Source organism: Mandrillus leucophaeus, unplaced genomic scaffold (genome assembly GCF_000951045.1).
Source record: "Mandrillus leucophaeus isolate KB7577 unplaced genomic scaffold, Mleu.le_1.0 Scaffold71, whole genome shotgun sequence".
In the NCBI taxonomy this organism is placed as follows: Eukaryota; Metazoa; Chordata; class Mammalia; order Primates; family Cercopithecidae; genus Mandrillus; species Mandrillus leucophaeus.
In genome coordinates, this window is record NW_012107697.1 from 2,361,016 (window position 1) to 2,379,570 (window position 18,555).

The 18,555-nt window shown below is 54.1% G+C and overlaps 1 protein-coding gene and 1 long non-coding RNA gene across 4 annotated transcripts in view; one reads left to right on the plus strand and one right to left on the minus strand.

The window, feature by feature from the left end:
- USP2 (ubiquitin specific peptidase 2) overlaps nt 1-17,578 on the minus strand; it is a 26,917-nt gene extending 9,339 nt beyond the window's left edge. Inside the window, exons 1-2 of one of the 3 annotated variants that reach the window (XM_011964944.1) lie at nt 17,316-17,578; nt 8,326-9,140 (exon numbers count right to left, since the gene is read on the minus strand). In XM_011964944.1, coding sequence (XP_011820334.1) covers nt 8,326-9,099 — 774 coding nt within the window. In that variant the 5' untranslated portion in view covers nt 9,100-9,140; nt 17,316-17,578. Of the gene's footprint in view, nt 1-4,748; nt 4,766-8,325; nt 9,141-17,315 lie in introns of those variants that run through there. The other 2 variants (XM_011964945.1, XM_011964947.1) reach the window with 2 other exon arrangements.
- A 55-nt stretch (nt 17,579-17,633) lies between these two features.
- LOC105528255 overlaps nt 17,634-18,555 on the plus strand; it is a 122,163-nt gene continuing 121,241 nt past the window's right edge. Inside the window, exon 1 of the long non-coding RNA XR_001004330.1 lies at nt 17,634-17,759. This is a non-coding gene — a long non-coding RNA (uncharacterized LOC105528255). The remainder of the gene's footprint in view (nt 17,760-18,555) is intronic.

The window sequence follows — 18,555 nt, forward strand, 5'->3', positions numbered from 1 at the left end:
CGGCGAGGCAGGCCCGCGGGGGAGGCAGGACCGGAGCCCGGAGGCCCTGGCCGGCCTCGGGGTTGAGGCTCAGCTCAGGATAAGTGATCTTTGGGGCCCGTAGAGGACGTCTCCCCAAGACCCAGTGTCAACTGGGTGAACTTCCCCCAAGGCAGCATTACACTTCCTAACTCTTGGGGGGCTGCAAACCATTTGGAGAACGTGATGAAAGCTCTTCTCTCTTCAGGGCGAAATACGCATATGCACAAACTTTTGTCTAGCGTTCTGGGGGTGCTCAGGCCCTGGTGAAGCCCCAAATTCATGCAGTCAGTGGAGGTCAGTGGGCCCAGGTTAAGAAGATAGACCTTCACGGCCTAAGGCCTGAGCTGCCCTCCTCGTAACAGTCCTGTCTGGCCTCTTTCAAGAGAGGCAGTGCCCATATTTTATAAGGCCCAATAGGTCACCTTCTCACTTGGCTTCTTTTCTGGTCTCTTCTAACCAATTACCCAGCTCCAGCTCTACCCACTCTCAAATTTGACTTGTTTTGGGGAGCTGGGAAGAAAGTAATAAATAGTGGGGAAATAGGCGCTCAGCTGGCACGGGGGCGAGAGTTCTACTCTGACCCTAAGCACAGCCATGCTTGAAGATCAGGGGTCTTTAGGCTTCATTTCTGATGCTCCACCCCTCCACCTAACAGGGAAGCTCACGAATCTGCCTAGAGAAAGTGTCTTGTTTGGAGCTTGCTGGCTATTTTTAGCCAGTATTTTTAGCATTTAAAAATACTCCAAGAGGCAGCAGTGTATGCTGTTACTCATCTGTGGGCTCCTTCTGTTCCTTCTGGTGTGCTCATCCCCACATGTACACGCACACATGACCACAGCTACATGGGGACTGTGTCCAGGACACATGTATGGCGGTACCCTAGGCCACCCACAAAGCAGCAATTTCATGCCAATGAGAGAGGAGTGGGGACAGTTGCCCCCTCCCCTGTGTGCCAGCAGTGTGGTGGGAGGAGGGGGCAGGGGACAGGAACCACAGGCAGTCTGCTTGTGATCAGTGAGAGTGGGCATGTGAGGACGGGTGATCTCTACAGTCACTGTCCTCACCCAGACTCTGACTGAACCTGGACCCTGGACAAACTGCAGCAGCCTTTCTCCAAGCCTCCTTTCCAGCCAGACGCTTTCAAGCCAGCCCTACACCATCTGAAGCAATGTTTGCATCTGATCATCTGATCACAACTAGAGCACCTGCCCTTGCATCCAGTCCCGAAGCCTCAGGTAGCCTTTCTCCAAGGCTGTCTGTCCACAGGCCCACCACCCTCAGTCTTCTCTGACCACTGCTGTCGACCAGCCTGTGCTTATCCTCTGCTGAAAAACCAAAACTGCCACTCATTAAGTACTTATTCGATCCCAGGAACTGGGTTAAGGGTTTTATATATATTATCCCAGTTAATTTTTATAATAACATCATGCTGTAGTAACTACTACCTCTATTTTATTTATTTTTTATTTTGTTTTTTGAGACAGAGTCTCGCTCTGTCACCCAGGCTGGAGTGCAGAGGCACGATCTTGGCTCACTGTAACCTCCGCCTCCCGGGTTCAAACAATTCTCCTGCCTCAGCTTCCGGAGCAGCTGGGATTACAGGTGCGCACCACCATGCCTGGCTAATTTTTGTATTTTTAGTAGAGATGGGGTTTCACCATGTTGGCCAGGCTGGTCATGAACTCCTGACCTCAAGTGATCCGCCCACCTCAGCCTCCCAGAGTGCTGGGATTACAGGCGTGAGTCACCGCGCCCGGCCTATTACCTCTGTTTTATAGGTGAAGGACCTTAAGCCTAGAGAGGTCAAATGAATTTCCAGGACTGCAAAGTTAATAAATGACAATGTGGGGCTTTGTCTTACAGCAAAACCCACGCTTTTAACAGGAAATTCTGAGATGTACTTCTTGCTCTCTGCCAATTACCTACTTGTAAATTCTGCCTAAAATTTGCATCTTCCAAAAGACTTCCCTAATTAACTCCACCCAGCTCTAAACTCTCCATTACTGCATATCCTCAGTCTATGCGCATTCGGTTTGCATGGTGTTAATTTATCTTAATATGTTTATCTTTGTTTTATAAGTGTTTCAAAGAGTCCTATACATGGTCTTAGATTGCGTGTGGCTTGTCATGGTTGTGCCAGCACACCGAAACCTCCTCAAGAGCAGGGTTGTGGGTTCGGTTCTTTTAGTGGGTTCTTAAAAAACGGTGCTGATCTTGTCTCTAAAGAGGGCCAGACCAGGCTCTGCTGGGAATCCTGGGAGTCCCACTAAGCCTCAGAGGGTGGGGTGCGAGTCTGGTTTTGCATGTTGAACACATGTGCTGCTGGGCTTGGGGGGACCTGCCCAAGAGGTGCTCACCCACTATAGCATTTGGCCTGTTTCCCCATGACTTAGACACAGTGATGTAAGCACTCCCACCCAGGACATCTGGGTGTTCTGCTAGCTTGCTCTCCCTCTTCCCTGGGATTTAGGAGGTTAGAGGGGTTGCTAGGAGCAGGGAGGGCCAGAGGCGAAAGCTTTAGTGTGGGAGCACTTTGAGAAGTCTGGGGTGGGAGGAAAGAATCCACACAGGGTCCAGTCTAGTCAAGCAGGTCTGACTGCTGCAGGACACGGCCACAAAGGACCTTGGCTCATCTCTCAGCCAGCCAGGTCTCTGTGAGACCCTTTCTCTTCACTGCCATTCTTGGAGTGGGATGGATACAAAGGATAGAGGCTTCTGGCATCTGAATCCGGCTCTGGCTCAGTGACTCTCTGTGCTTCAAATACACTAAGCTAATCTGAGCTGGGCTCATTCCTGCATCCGGACTGCTGTTCCTCAGAACCTGGGCTTGGCCTGCTTCCCCTGTAGGATAAGTAATTGTTTTCACCTTAAGTCCTTCCTGGCATGAGATGGAGTGATATAAATGAAAGTCAGGGCTAGCTCTATGAGGGCTGGGACTGAGAGTATCCTGCTTCTCTCAGATCTGCGTGGGCAGCTTGGGCCAGGGTTTGGGGACACTGCTGGGGCTAAGGTAGATGTCTCAAAGCCTGGCTCCCAGCATGTGCCTGCGATTACCACAGCAAATGGACAGACCGGTGGCCTGATTGATTGATGGATGAAAAGGTAGGGGCTCTGAGTCCTTGTTAAGGGTTGGGCTTTTGCCCCACAGTGCACCTTGGGGAGAGAGGGTCAGCCTATCCTCCCCACTCTGTGTAGGAAGGTCTGCTTCCCTGCATGACATGGACCCCAAGAGGCCAAAAGCTCTGCACTCCTTTGAGGCCAGGCAGTCTGGCCTGAACCAGCTGGATTCCAGAGGCCCACACACCTCCTTCTTTTGCATATATCTCTGTCTGGGGTGCTAGTTTTATGTATATATTGAGGTGAGAAGGTACAAGGGGCCACGTGTGCAGCTTTGGGCTCTGAACATGACGTTCATTTCTGCAGCCGGTGGTCAGTGGAGCGGCTCCCCCAGGGGCAAGGAACATTTTGCCAGGCTTGGATTAACTTCTGCATTGCTGAGCCCCACCCCAGCACCACATTAACTCATGAAGACATCCTGGAGTGGGGGTGGAGGAGGAGGTGGGAGGATGGTGCTGGGCACCGATTGAGAAATTGAGCCTGGATAAGGCAGCACCAAGGCTAACAGCCAGGATACAGCCCACAGCCGGTCTGCAAGGGATGGCGACATCAGTGTCTTGCTGATTCTAGTCACAAACCACAAACCCACTGCCCTTTCCTTCGCAGCAGCTAGTATAGCTCCTGGTCAAGGGGTCCCTCTGGCTTAAGGTCCTTTAGTGACCTTCTCATGCTGCCAACACAGATTCATGACTTCAGGAAGTTCAACCTCCTCAGGGTGGCTGAGTGAACCTGGGGTGGGAGTAGGTGAGGACAGACCCCAGGATCTCAGGCTGCCAAGCTGGACAAACAAGGCAGCAGGGATGCAGGCCAGTATGGCTGCGTGAACGGAGCGAGAACACGAGGAACGAGAGGCGAGTTGTACTTCTCACCTAGGAGCTCCAGGACAGCCCCTGCTATCCGCAACTTGTTCTCTTTGGAGTAACCTCCGCTCACTGCAGGGCAGCATTCGCGTCCAAAGTCCCACCCGAGGGAAAAATCACATGACCTCAGCTTATATAATCTCTCTGTCACTGAACAGCTGGAACCCAAGGCTTCTGAAGATGAGTCAGCAGCCCCAGTGGCAAATAGGACCCAGGTATTCAGTTTCCCAGACCTTTTGCTCCTAGAAACAGGTCCTGGAGCAGGGGGTAAGGGTGTCGAAGAGACTGGGTGGGTGAGAATAGGCTGGGCCAGACTCTGAGCCTCAGCCCTGGCTCTGCGTCCGAGTTGCAGGTGCCCAGCTTGCTGACTGTGCTCTGGAGGGCCCTGGGCCAACCCCTGGCTCTTCTTGGGGAGAGGAGAGGGTAGCCTGGGCAGGGCGGGGCAAGGGCTGGGCAGAGGCCAGCGGGCAGAATGCCAGGACTAGGGAGGAGCAGCTGGAGGGGTGGAGCAGAGGGGGATTAGGAAGGATTGTAGGGGTTAAAGCGCAGCCCTGGCAGGGCTCAGTGGGAACAGCTTGTCCTTCCATAGGCCCCGGGAACAGGAGAGGTGGGGCGGAGTGGGGAGATGACAGGGTTGGGACTGGGGCTCCTGGCTCTCTGCAGGGCTGAACCACCTGGACTGACTTGGAGTCCCCACTGGGGGTAGTGAATGCTTTTTTTCTACCATCATTTTTCCTCCTCTCTGCATTTTAAGCAGAAGGTGGAGTCTCAGGAGAGGCCCTCGTTATACAAGTGCTGAGCTGCACCCCCCTGGCCTGGCATTTTCTTGGTGCTTACACAAGCATGGGGAGGGGATAATTCTGAATTTATATGGTGCCCCCTCCCCCCCGCCCCCGCCAGCTCTGTACTCATGCTCAGCTGAGTCTGTGATATTCAAAGGTTCGTTTTGAATGTTACTGTTAATGAGGGAAAGAAGTCTAGCTAGAACCGTTCTCCCTGGTCACAGCCTGCTGTTGACCTCCCTTAATGAATGCCAGCTGTCGCTCCGGTCAGCTACCCTGAGAACCCCCTGGGACACAGGATGTACTTTTTTACCTCTGTTTCTCCCACGGGGGTCGTACGGGGGGGACTTCCTACTCTAGTCAGCTGCCAAATGCCCCCTTTCTAAGATCTCTTTTCCCCCCTTAAGTTTAAATGACCTCTTCCGCAGCATTTTATTGATTTCACATTCCTCCACCTTCATTATTTGCTTTGAGCCTCACGGCATGCTTGTGAGGTGGGCAGGGCAGGCGTGATTGTTCCCTTTTATAGTCTGGGAAATACAGCCCAGCCGATAGGTGTCCAAGGTTAGAGCAGCCAACTGTTCCTTCCACTGGTCACGAGCAGCCTGTCCCAGCCTCAGATGACCTCTCCCTTTCCCTCCACCTGTGACACTCGAGAACACCCAGGGCTGCCTTCCCATTGTACCTATTTAATAACTTATTTCTCGGCCAGGTGTGGTGGCTTGCACCTGTAATCTCAGCGCTTTGGGAGGCCAAGGCGGGTGGATCACCTGAGGTCAGAAGTTCAAGACCAGCCTGGCCAACATGGTGAAACCCCGTCTCACTAAAAACACAAAATTAGCCTGGTGTGGTGGTACATGCCGCTAGTCCTAGCTACTTGGGAGGCTGAGACAGGAGAATCACTTGAACCCGGGAGGTGGAGGTTGCAGTGAGCCAAGATCACACCACTGCAGTCCAGCCTGGGTGTGACAGAGCAAGACTCCATCTCCAAAAAAACAAAACAAACTTATTTCCCTAAGTGAATTGTGAAGGCACTGAGGGCAGGGACTGTTGCTCACACACATCTCTTGCCTCCCAAAGCACCGGAAGGGTACAAGGAGGACTAACATTTATAAGGCAACGTGCCAGGCCCTTTCACATACATTATATTTTCATTCCTCAAGTAATCTATGAAGTGGGAACTATGATCACTCATTTTATAGAGGAGGACACAGTTTCAGAAGCTAAGGGGCCTATCTGAGGTCACACTGCTAGTCAACTGAGCACCACAAATGAGTGCCTCAGAAGGCAAGATCCCCAGATGGAGATCTAGAAAGAAACTGGACCCAGTTTTAGAAAGAAGTGGTCCAGGCCCCATGAGCAGGGTTGTTCTCACCTCAGCAAGATGCACTCTGCTCCACGAAATGAGGATAAGAGGGGTGGAGAGAGCGGGGTCAGGTTAAATAAAGGTCTTGTACCATTGACCCTGGAGAGGCCTCTGCTGGTTGGCAGTATCTTCTGGGGCATGAGCTCAGAATGAAACACTAGCTCAACTGCAGGGCATTCCCGGCTAAAGCGCCTTATGACTTGCTTCTGGATGAGGGTGGCTGAGTTTGTCCCAGGGCAATCTGCCACTTCTTTGAGATCCTCTCTCAAAATTCCCTTCACCTTGGCCCTGGAGCCATGGGGAGGAGCCAGGGTTGTCCCTTCTGGAGAGTTGGAGGGCAGCAGACTCCCAGGAGGGTTGGGCCATGCCTGTGCCGGGAGGAGACAGATTCCCAGTGGAATCTGACCCCCAGTAAAGGCGAATACTGACTGCTCTCATGGTTGGGGCTGAGGATGGGTCTGTAGTTTAGTCTGTGGTGAGGTTTTCCATTACAGCAGGCCTAGAGATCACCCAAAGAGCTTGTGGAAAGAGCGGCTTCCCAGGCCCCATCCCGAGAGAGTTTGTGTCAGTGGGTTTGGGTGAATCGTTAAGCCCTGCAGTGACTCTGACACAGGCAGTCTGCAGACCCCACTTTAAGGAGCACTGCTGACCATGCAACAACCCTTCTCTTCTGAGCAAGGGGAGGGAGCCCTGCAGAGGCTTCTAGGACCCAAACCCCTCTGAGGAGAGCCATATTCTAATTGCCCTGGGGATGAACAGCACCAGCCGAGTCCAAGTGAATCCTGCTCCACCACAAGCCCAGCATGTGGCCCCCTGAGAGCTGATACTTCCCCCCAGGCCAGCTCTGTTGTGACACATGTCTCTTCTCCACTCCTTTCTACAGTGGATCCAGCCCTGCCTTGTCAGGTTCTGAAAGTTCTGGGAGGCACCAGCATTTCTGTCTCCTGTGCCACTTCACAGATGGCACAGCAAAGCCAAGACTCCCTAAGTAATATTATCAAAGTTGCCCTCTCAAGATGTTTACTTATGCAAGCTTCAAGGTCCTGCCCCTAGTCCTGAACCCCTGCTGCATTTTTCTGGATCAGCCCTCCAAGCAGCATTTCTTGCTGTGGCAGGCTGTTGTTTTCAAAATGTACTTGTCCTAGCAGTAGGGAGGGGTATGTAAGGTAATGGAGGAGACACAGCACCCAGCCGGCCCTTCTGTCCATATGCTTGCCTGTCCATCTGTCTACCTGCCACTACCCATGTATCCACCCACCCACCTATCCCACCACCCACCCATCCATCCATCCATCCATCCATCCATTCATCCATGCAATCAGCAGGTCAGCTCCTGTTGTGGGAGGCACGTGGCAGGGGATCTAGAGATAGGATTTCTTTTTCCTCCTCTGAGAGCTTGCCACCTAATGGGCACACTAATAACTACAGAAAGGCAGATGTCGTCAGTGCCCCAAGAGAGGCGCGTTCAGAGATTAGTTGCGAGCAAGGCCATGCCAGCCCTTGGTCAGTCTCCAGCAGAGCCTCTTCTCTCATTCCAGCTGAGGCAGGGCTGGAATAGAGGTATTGGATTGTCTCAAGCCCTAGATAAAGATTTCTCCACTACTTTCTCCAAAGCCAGATGATAAGCCTTGCTGTCTGATACCCTAGTCCTGAGCATGCCAGTGTCACTCAGAGGAGAGTCCCTCTTCCCCTGATGTCTTATGTCCAAATATAAAGCCAGGCCTCGGGGCTAGGGAATAAAACCTGCACAAGAGGGGAGATGTAACCGCAGCAAGGACGCCCTCCTGCTACTGGGTGCACTGGTGGTCTGGGGCCCCTGCATCCAGCCCAGGTCGGGGCAGGGCCTGCAGGAGGCACTGGCATCTCAGATGGAAAAGGAGAAGGTGAGAAGAGTGGTTCACTGGGGGCAGCGGAGCATTCCTGAGAACACTACTGGACTATCCTCGAGTGCACAGGTCCTGAGTGGGCTTTCTAGGCAGAGCGGGAAAGCCCCTCCCCTCGGCACAGAGCCCCAGGGGCACCAGACGTGCTGGGATGACCTCTCTTGTTTGTCTCCACCAGGAGCAGCCACCGGCTGCCGTCAATCATCAGTCAGGTTGGGAGTCAAGCCCTCAGCCTGGCTGTTCTCCAACAGTGGCTGCCTCCCCAGCCCATCCCCGGTCCCCAAGGGTAAACTCACCATGCTGTCTCTCCCCGGGGAGCTGGAGCGGCTGGGCCCAGGGGCCTGACCCTTTCCCTTCTCCCACAGCGTGTAGCGGCCAATGGGTCGGAAGGTTGGGCTGAGGATTTCAGGGACTCGTGAAGGAGGGGTCTGGGAGGGCACCTGAGATGCACTGCCCTTGCGACCATAGTTCTCCAGGTAGTCCACCAGGTACTCAGGGCGGCTGGCTGCCTGGTAGAGCCCCTGCAGGGTGCAGAGCTCCTTGCGCGTCCGGGCCAGCATGGGGCTGCGACCCAGGTTCCCGGGGTCTATCCGGTAGTTATCTGAGGTCCGGAGGCTGGAGAAATCCCGGGCCAGGTCTGATTGGCTGTCCGACTTCTGGGTTAGGGTCACCCCCTGGTCATAGGCATTCATGGGCAGGTAGCTGAGGCAGTTGTTGCTCACTCCATAAGGGAATCCACTGCCCCCACTGAGGCCACTGCCTGAAGGCCGCTCAGTACCCCGGGTCTGGCTCTCTGCCCGCTTACCTCCCCCAGTGATGTCGGGTCTCAGCAGGGGGCGGCCCCGGTCATAGTCCAGGATGGAGGAGGGGCCATAGGTACGGGGACGGGTGAGGAAGCTGCTGGCGGGGACCGGCTTGAAACCAAATTTCTCTTTCTCCAGTAAGGAGGCAGCCAGGTTGGCCCCGTAGGAGGAGGGGGTATAGGCACCATAGCCCGACTTGGAATAGTGGGCATCTGTGTAGCGGGCTGATTCTGTGTAGCGCTTCAGGGTGGAGGAGAGCTGGGACATCCTTCAGGGTCGCACTCAGTGGGGACTGGGAGCCTCATGGGCTGAAAGACAAGGAGAGTAGTTGTCAGAGGGCCCTGCCAGGTGTCGGGCTCCCACAGACCCGCTCCCCATCCCTAGCTGGGCCAGAACCTAAGAGCTCCCAGTCCATTTCCACAAGAGACAGGCTGGCTGCTGAGAAACACACATGCACACAGGTGTGCACACGGGCTTGCTTGCACCTGTGTGTTCACGCCTCAGTGAGAGTGCAAGGGATGAGGTGGCTTTTATATGCCACACAGGGAATCAGCGCATCCTGGCCATTCAAAGACTCAAACACGCAAGCAGGGGCTACCCGACCTCCACAGCCCACCAAGCCGCGCAGTCTTCCAGCTCAAATCCCATTGCCTCAGCAACTGCAGAAACTCTTGAGCTGGGGGGATGCCACAGACCCCTGGGTTGAGAATGCTGGATATTTCAGGAGTTAAGACCACTTCTGTCCCTTCTGACTTATGTGATGAGCAGGTGTCTTTTTGGAAACCTAGACTGTGCTGGAATGACCTGAAGATCATTTGGTCAGATCCCCTGTGAGGCCAAGGAGGCTCAGGAGAGGAAGTAATGGGGTGTGGGTGGGCAGGGGAGGCCGTGAGTGAGTATGCAACAGCGAGGGGCCAGAACGTGGTCTCCAGACCTTTTCCCCAGACACCAGCACCTGCTGCTGGTCCCACAGTGAGGGACACTCGTGAAGTAGAACCCACTCATGTCACTGAGCTAAGCTTCTGTTCTAAGTGGAGTTAGGGCCCTGGGCCTCCCAAGAGTTCCTCAACCAACACAGGGTTCCTCTACCGACATGGATCCGGATCCCAAATTGGTCCTGGTGATGTTTGTGCAAAGAGGGCCCCCTACAGTCCCAAATCTTGCACTGCACGTGGCATTCCCAGTCCTTCCCTGTTCCAGTCCAGCAGCTGGGGAGGGTCTAGTGAACGAACTGCTGAATGTGGAGCTTTGAAAGCCCCAGAGGATCATGAATTTTAATCTATCTGTTGTACAGATGGGAAAAGTGGTGCTTATTTCTCCCCAGCCACACACCAGCAGAGCCAGGACTGGAATCCAGGTCTTTGAAATCCTGGCCAGTGTTCTTTCCACTTAACCTTGAGTTACCACCCCCTCATCAGATTTAGGGTCAGTTGGGGACCCCCAGAGGCCTTCCATTGCCGTAAACATGCAGCCTGTATCCAATAGAGCTGGAGTGGCAGAGGAGCAAGTAGGGTCAGAAGCCTGTCCTCGAGGGCATCAGGGGCTCTTGGGGGGCTCTCTAGGGGGATGGAAGCAGAGCCATCCAGGACTCTCAGAGTGGTGGGACTTGCCCTGTGATAGACTAGCTGGGTGATTTTGCACTAATCATGTAACCTCTCTGAGCCCCAACTTCCTCATCTGTAAATGAGTAAAACCACCATCCTCATAATTCCTACCTCACAGGGCTGTGGTGAGGAATAAATGAGATAACAACACGTGAAGGGCTCCACAATGACAGTGGTTACCATCTCCTCCCCAAGCTACTGCGAGGCAGCCTGGCTCTGCCCTCTGTAGGTCTATGATAATATCAGGGCTGGCTGTCTCCCAGCCTGGCCAGCCTCTAGCCTCAGCTTGGGACACCAGGCCTCCCCATGCAGCCCCCAGCGAGAGAAGCAGGCAGTGGGCAGACATCTGGCCACTCAGCAGACACTGGCTGGGCAACCCAGCCCATCAGGGCAGAGAGGAGATGGTGCCAAACCCCAAATGCAAGGGCTTGGCAGAAAGCTCTAGAATCCTAGTCCACACAAGGCTTTGGGGTAGGTACAGGGGTGAGAGATGAGCAGGTAGCTTCTATATAGGACCCAGAACAGCATTCCTTGACCCTGCCTGAGAACTCCAGCAGTTTTCAGTCCAGGCTGACATCAGAAAGGCCTGGTCCATCTTATTGTCCTTTTGCCACCTGGCCCAGGGGGCCCCGGCCCTCCATGTATACTTCTTTGCCCACTGTGCCCAGCACAACTTTCACCCCTTTCTAGGGAAAGGTAACTGGGGGATGACATCACACAGGGTTAGAGGGAAACCGTAGCGGGAGAGACAGACAGAGGCACAGGGTGGGTGTGGGAGGCCCAGTCTTGCTCTATTTCGCTTTGGAGAACTCTATCAATAATGCAAAGTCAAAGAGATTCCAGGTCTCAGGAGCTGGGCTCTGGGACACCAGGCAGCCAATCAGATACAACCCCCACAACAAGGGTATGAGCTCATGGCTCCTCCCCACAGCTCTCCCTCCCCCTCCTCCACACTAAGGCTCTCAGGGAATTGGTATTCTACGGGCAGCGCCCCAAGCCCGTGACATCCCTTGGCCCTGCTGATGACGCAGAAGTGCTGGGGCCAAACAAGGTCCAGAGGACAGCGACAGACAGCTCTGAAAGGCTTTAGAGCTGGAGTTGGGGCCACACCTCTGGCCCACAGATTCCCAGGAAGGCTCCCAAATCCCCACTCTCCTTTCCATCTGGCAGGTGATTGCCAGACCCCTCCCCCTCCTCCCAGCAGCCCTAAGAGTCATGCCATCACTAATACTCCATGGAAGCTGCTTCTCGGCTCTGACATCTAGCTGCAGTTCCCATGTCTGGGGAGAGGGTTCCTATTGGGGTGGGGGCCTTCCACATGTCTCTCCCCTCCCACAACCCCCAGTTTCACTCTCAAAGGTCCTAGCACCTTCCAGGTGAAGGCACAGCCTGGGTTGGTGCCCCTTGGCATTACCTGCACAGCTGTCCCTGGAGGCCACAGAACGCACTATGGGCAGGAGAGCGGGCTGGGGCCCTGGCCGGAGTCTCGCCGCGCAAGACAGGGACAGGACGGGCACTCACATGGCTGCGAGTCTCCCTGTTGCCACAGGAACAGCCTGAACTGAATGGCCCTTTCATGGGACAGTGGGATGCAAGCCGATTGGCTGGGATCCCCCATACCCCTCCCTGCCCAGTGCGGGGCCCCTGATGCCCAGCTTCTTTCACTGTTTACCCAGAGCTGGCAAGTACAGGCACGCAGCTCCAGGCAGCGCCTCCCCAGGTGTCTGCCACCTTGGACAACGGGGGCAGTCCCCTGCCCAGCTCCTCTTCCTGGCCATCTTCACTGAGGTGTCTGGACCCTTCCTTCTCTGTCAGAGATTCCTGTCATTTTGCACAGTTTCCCTCTCCTGGGAGGTGCAGCAGCACTCCTCTGCACAGAGGCCTGGGCTTCCTGTCAGGACATGTGAGCCAAGCAGCTGTCACCCCAGCCGGCTGGTGCTGGTCACCTCTGAACCAGGCCCCAGGCATGCTGAGTACTTCACATGCAGCTTCTGAGTCCATCTTCTCTGCAGCCTCACATCAGCTCTCTGGCCCTCGCCATGTAACGCATTCTTCTAGGTGTGCTTCATACACAGAGCACCCCAAAAAGTCTTAGTGCGGGTTTAGGCTGGAGTTCTTTCAGACATAAATGTCTCCAACTTACACACCTCTTTGGACAGATTAAATTATTTAAATTAAAAATTTTTAAAAACATTCACAATTAGAAAATAAATATATAAGACATTTAAATATGGAAACTTTCAAATGAAGTTTTTAGCATTTGTATTTCTGAAGTTATTAAAGCTTAAAACTGCACTAAGGCTTGGGACACAGTGTATTAACTCACTGAACCCTCCCGACTCCTTTAAGCGGTAGGTGCTGTTATAATATCCATTTGCAGATGAGGAAATTGGCGATGCTGGGAGTGATGTGGATTTCCCAAAGTCACACTGGGAGCAGTGGCAGAGCTGGGCTGGACCTGTACTCTATGCTCTGTCCGCTATAGCTGGCCTGAAGCCCAGACCCCTGCTTCACTCTTCCCTGGCTCTCCATGGGACGGGTCGGGATTGGGACCTGTAGGTGGGGTTTGAGGGAAGGACTGCCACAGGATCCAGGTGTCCGCCCTCCGGCATCTCTACACTTCCAAGACAAGGCAAAGAAATGGGCCTCCAGGCAGTACTGGATCCTTAAATTCTCTTTTCCAACCACCTCTGCACAAGTACTCTCCTGGCGTCCCCTCCCCACGGGAGAGCCCTGGTCTGCTTCCCTCTCCTCTAGGTACAACATGGGGTGTACAGACTCTGGCAGGAGCAGCCCTCTGGATTTTCCACTGCAGGCGAATGAAAGCGAAGCCAGGTGCAACTCGAGCCCTAGAACAATACTGATCGGCCGCGAGATGGTCCAGGAAGCCTCCATTTCACCCACTGTGCCAAGCCCCTGTGTATTCCCTGGCAGCAGCATCTACCCCAGCTCAGAACCTTGGGTCCCTGGCCTGGTTATGAGCAAGTCTCTAGCCTCCTACCCTGGCTGCAGCTTGGCCCACTCCTCAAGGTACCCATGCTGGGTGAGTCAGGGGTTAAAATGAACCCCGTCCCCCTGGGGCAGCCAACCCCTTTGCTTCAGCCACTGTCACTTCCTGTTGCTCATGTGAAGGGCTCCCTAACCTGCCGAGCCAGGGGAGGGACTTGCTCCCCAGGAATTCCAGGCACTCCTGGCCCTGGGGGCAGGGGATGGGTGATGCCCCACATCACCCATCCCCTGCCCCCAGGCTTCTCTCTGCCTTCATGGCTTCTCTCTGCCCAGATCTGCTTGGCTTTCTGAGGGTGAAAGCCTGCTTTGCTACTGGGGCCTGGATAGAGAACCTCTAGCTGAGTTTCAGAAGCATGCCTAAACAGGGTTAAGTCTTCCCTCCTACTCAGGTGCCCAGAAAAGGTGAGTGGGGAGTCCCAGCCAGTCCCGCCAGGTGGCTGGGAGTCTCCACAGTGGTGACCTCAGAGCCTCCTGAAGCCACTTGCTAACAGCATCAGAATGTGCTGACCTTGAAGGACAAGGCGCGTGAGAGGGGCCCTGTCTCCTTCCATCTGCACTCTGACCCGCCCTCCCAGCTGCTCCGGTCACCTGCTGCACTATCTGGGCACAAGTGTCTGGTCCTAGAGGATGGGATGAGGGAATCCTGACAGGTGTAGAGGACGTGGGTAGAGTAGGGGATTGTGGGGGCAGGGGCATATTTATGCTCAAACAGTCCTTGAACTCAGCCTACTCCTCTCAGGGCCCAGGGCCTCGGCTGGCTCCCTCCTCTCCAGCCTGTCACTAGGCTCTGTCTATCAGGGGCTAGCACCCACTGATCCACCAGCTTAATCCTCTTGCCTGCCCTGCAAGGGGTCATCCAAGGGAATTTGGGTCCATTTCTCTTTCTCCTGCTCCCAGTAGTTATCCAAGAGCTGGGGGAGGGGAGGAGGTAAGATAAAGAGATTGGAGATTAAGGCAAGAATCCTGACTGGTGGAGAAGAAGTGGGTGGGCCCAGGGCAGTTTCTATAGGGTGCTCCTTGATTTGGGGTTGTGAGTGGGGTGGGCATCTCTATGCTTCCAAGACAAGGCAAAGAAATGGGCCTCCAGGCAGTATTGGGATCCTTAAATTCTCATTTCCAACCACCTCTGCCCAGGTACTCTCCTGGTGTCCCTTCCCCAGGGGAGAACTCTGGTCTCCTTCCCTCTCCTCTAGGGCCTTATCTTTCCTCTGTTCTCAGCCTCCGGAGGAGCCTTTGGTCTTGCCCCTGACACCCACCAGGCCCAGTGGAGTGGCCTCTTACATGCTATCCTAGATACACTGATGTCTTTCCTCTAGGTAGAGTCCCAGAGAAGCTCAGATACCAAAGGGGCAGCTACTGACCTGTGTCCAGGGGCACTGGATGGGAGCTGGGGGCTTCTTCTTCCACAGCAGGGCAGGGAATGCAGTGGAAAGTCCAGAAGCTGGAGCCTGACTCCGGGCTGGGTAATCCGGAGCTCAGGTTACTGACTCCGATATATATAGTATCTTATCTGACCTCGCACACTCGCAGAGATGGTGAGCGCAACTCACTTGCATTCCAAGCCCCGGGAGAATTAAAGGGGCAGTGGCGTACCCACCCTTGAGGGGCTGCCCTTTCAGGCCAGTGCCAGCCAAGGAGGTCTGTAAGGACTCTTGGAAGGGGGACATTTTGAAGGGGAACAATGGGGAGATTCAAGAGGAAAGAGGACTGAAAAGAGCACGGAGGGGTGGGGGTGGAACTTGAGACAAAAAGACGGAGAAAGTGGATTTTCCAGAGCAGTCAGTCACAGGATTAGAGAACAGGAAGAAGCCATACTGTTAGCCCCACTCTTAATTTTGAGATAGAGTAGACCTAAAGAAAGAAAGCAGCTTGCTCAAGGGCATATACAGATAGCCAGAAGCAGAAAGGGGACTAGTACTCAGGTTTCAGTCCAACATTCTTTTCTAATGGACTTCTCGGCCTGGGCTTGGAGGCTAGTTCTTTCCCTTATTGGCTCCAAAATAGTGGATAAGTCACTTAAGTTCTCTGAATCTTAGCTATTTAATCTACAAAACAGGAATAATAATAATAATGGTCTATCTCAGTTGTGAGGATTAAATAAATTAATATTTGTAAATTTCCTGGCCCATAGTTAAGAGTTCAATAAACATGATGATTATATTGAATACTTCCACTTATTATAATTAGTGGTATTATTAGTGATGGCACCTTACCAGGAGAACTTTCCTAGGGAGAAAAGGAAGGTTACTCCTGGGGAAGGGTTCTTTTCCCTTTCTTTCTTTCTTTTCTTTTCTTTCTTTCTTTCTTTCTTTCTTTTTTTTTGAGACAGAGTCTCCCTCTGTCGCCCAGGCTGCAGTGTAGTGTTATGATCTCGCCTCACTGCAAGCTCTGCCTCCCGGGTTCACGCCATTCTCCTGCCTCAGCCTCCCGAGTAGCTGGGACTACAAGCGCCTGCTACCATGCCCGGCTAATTTTTTTGTATTTTTAGTAGAGACGGGGTTTCACCGTGTTAGCCAGGATGGTCTCGATCTCCTGACCGCGTGATCCACCCGCCTCGGCCTCCCAAAGTACTGGGATTACAGGCATGAGCCACTGCTCCTGACCGGACGTGTGCCTTTCTAATGCCAGAGAACAGTCCCACGGTTTTTTGAACTGACTATGTCCCATAACCGGGAAGGGCAAACAAGGCTTGCCATCTTCCTAGATGTCCAGTCCACCAAGCAGAGAAAGGCCAAGCCCATTTGGGCTCCTTCCCCCTTTGCCTAGAAAAATACGGCAAGCACAGCTTCCCCCAGACCACCAGGAGAATGCTTGGCCCCTCTGGGGTGGTTCCACTCTACCTGTGGGAGGGCTCAGGGTTCCAGGGCCACAGAGCTGGGCTGGGCAGGGTCACAAGAGGAAGGAACAGGGTTCTTAGCCTCTCTGGCCTTGGTGCACTTGTCTGCTCCCAGGACGTCTTCTCGATGGCTCTCCCCCAGGACTGGGAGTACCCAGCTTGGTGCCTCCACCCTGTCTTAGCACCGGCTACTGACTCAGCCCAGGTCCTGATGATGCACTTCAGAGGACGCCCTCATTCCAGTCCTCATTCTGACTCTAGTCTGACTTGCATCTACAGCATCAAAGGAAGGGGCCTGCCTCGACCTTAGTCCAGTCAGTTCTCCTTTCCTCTGCTTTACCGGGGTCCATTTGGGGGATGTTCTCATGCCCATTCCAGGGGAGGTGAGCAGCCCCTACCACTACCTCCAGCTCAGTCCCATTCTAAAGGCAGCCAGGTCAGGAGGTAGGATGTTCACTCTTCAGGGAAGGGCTGGAATGGGTTGGCTAGGGCTTCCCTTGACTGTTGAGAAGTTGCTCTCTTCGGAACACCGCGTGCATGCTTCTGGTTTGGGATTGGTGAGAATTTCAAAGCTGCCTTTTTCTGGTTAGGGATTGGTGGAAAATCTCCCCTTCCGCTTAATTGTTGCACACCCCATGCCCCCAACCCCCTTTAGCAAACTGACCAGATACAACACGGGGAGCTTTAAGAGCAGCGAGTGAGCTGCACGCACACATGGGGAGGGGTGTCAGTGTCACTCTCGGGCCACATACCACCGATATACCAGGGCACAGCGAGGAGGACCCGCCGAAGCAGCATTTCCTTAGAATACACTGATCAACACACAGATGGCTTTTCCTGGCCCCCTGGGCTGTCAGCAGGCAGCCCTCACACAACTGGCAGACACAGCTGGAGCGTCCCTGCACAGCCGGCTCTCTCCCTATATTTCTAGTGTTCACTCTGCCCAGGCTGTCGTGAACACCTTACTTTCTGAGCCCCAAACCGGCACTGATCCCCGAATCCCCCCTCCCCGATTCCCGACAGGTGGCACGTACCTGCCTCTTCTTGGAGGATGGACGAGTTGAACCGGGCACAAGCATGGAGCTGCGGGTGAGTCCCGGCTGGCGCTGGCGCTGGCGCTGGCGCGGCGCAGTCCGCAGCTGACGCAGAGAGCTCCCCGGCCTCGGCTCCTGCCTGCCTCTCTCCCACCTCCGCCGGGGTCCCAGAAGGGACCTCCCCGGGAAATCGGCGCCACCCAGCGGGCAGCCGCCTCATCGCGCCTGGGCCGGCAGAGCCACACCCCCGCGTCTCGCGTCACCGAGTCGCGTCACGGCTATTGGCTTGTTCCTATTGTGGCGTCATTAGAGCCCGGCCCGGCTGGGGTCTCCCAGGCAACCGATATACACAGAGAACCACGTGGAGGAAAAGCACGCGAGTTTGGAGTGGGTGGAGCAGGAACAGAGGTGGACTGGAATGTCACACGACGGGGCAGCTGGAAGGTATTGGGAAAGAAGAGGGGTCATGGGAGAAGGCTCGGAACTTGAGCCCCGGGGCATATCAACTTCCAGTTTTTAGGGAAGGCTAACCATCCCCCACTACCCTTCTCACCGGACTGGGGGAGGTCCTGTTCCTCAGCCTCTTCTCTTTTTCTTTACTCTCAAAGACACTCGCCGCTCATTTTACTTCCATGGGACCAGTGATTAGTGATGAGTGCCCGAGTGGGTAAACGGAGGCACTGAGTCAATGGAAGGAATTCTCTTTGGTCTTTTCAAGAAAAAGCCGAGACAAAACTTGAATTTTTGCTGATCCCATTACTTTTGTGTAACCTTCTCCCCACTCCCCCGATGTTGATGAGGAAAACTGCACAACCAGGTAGCTGGGTACCAAGGCAAATCCAGGTTTTCAACTTCAGCTGCTCCATCAACCCTTGCAGGTGCCCTTAACGCCTCCCATCTTCACCATAGATCTCTCTCTCCATTGCTACTCTCCTCAAGTCCTTCCTTCTCTTCTGTTTCCCAGAGAAATCAGACGCAATCAGGAGGAGAATACTTAAATTTCTACCTGCAAACATGTCTGAATCCATTCTTACCAGGAGCAGTGAAAGAGGCACCCCTGTTCTTGTCCAAGACGATTCCCTTCTCGATTTCAACTCTTTTTTTTTTTTTTTTTTGAGATGGAATGTCGCTCTTGTTGCCCAGGCTGGAGTGCAATGGCGTAATTTCAGCTCACTGCAACCTCCACCTCCTGGGTTCAAGCGATTCTCCTGCCTCAGCCTCCCGAGTAGCTGGGACTACA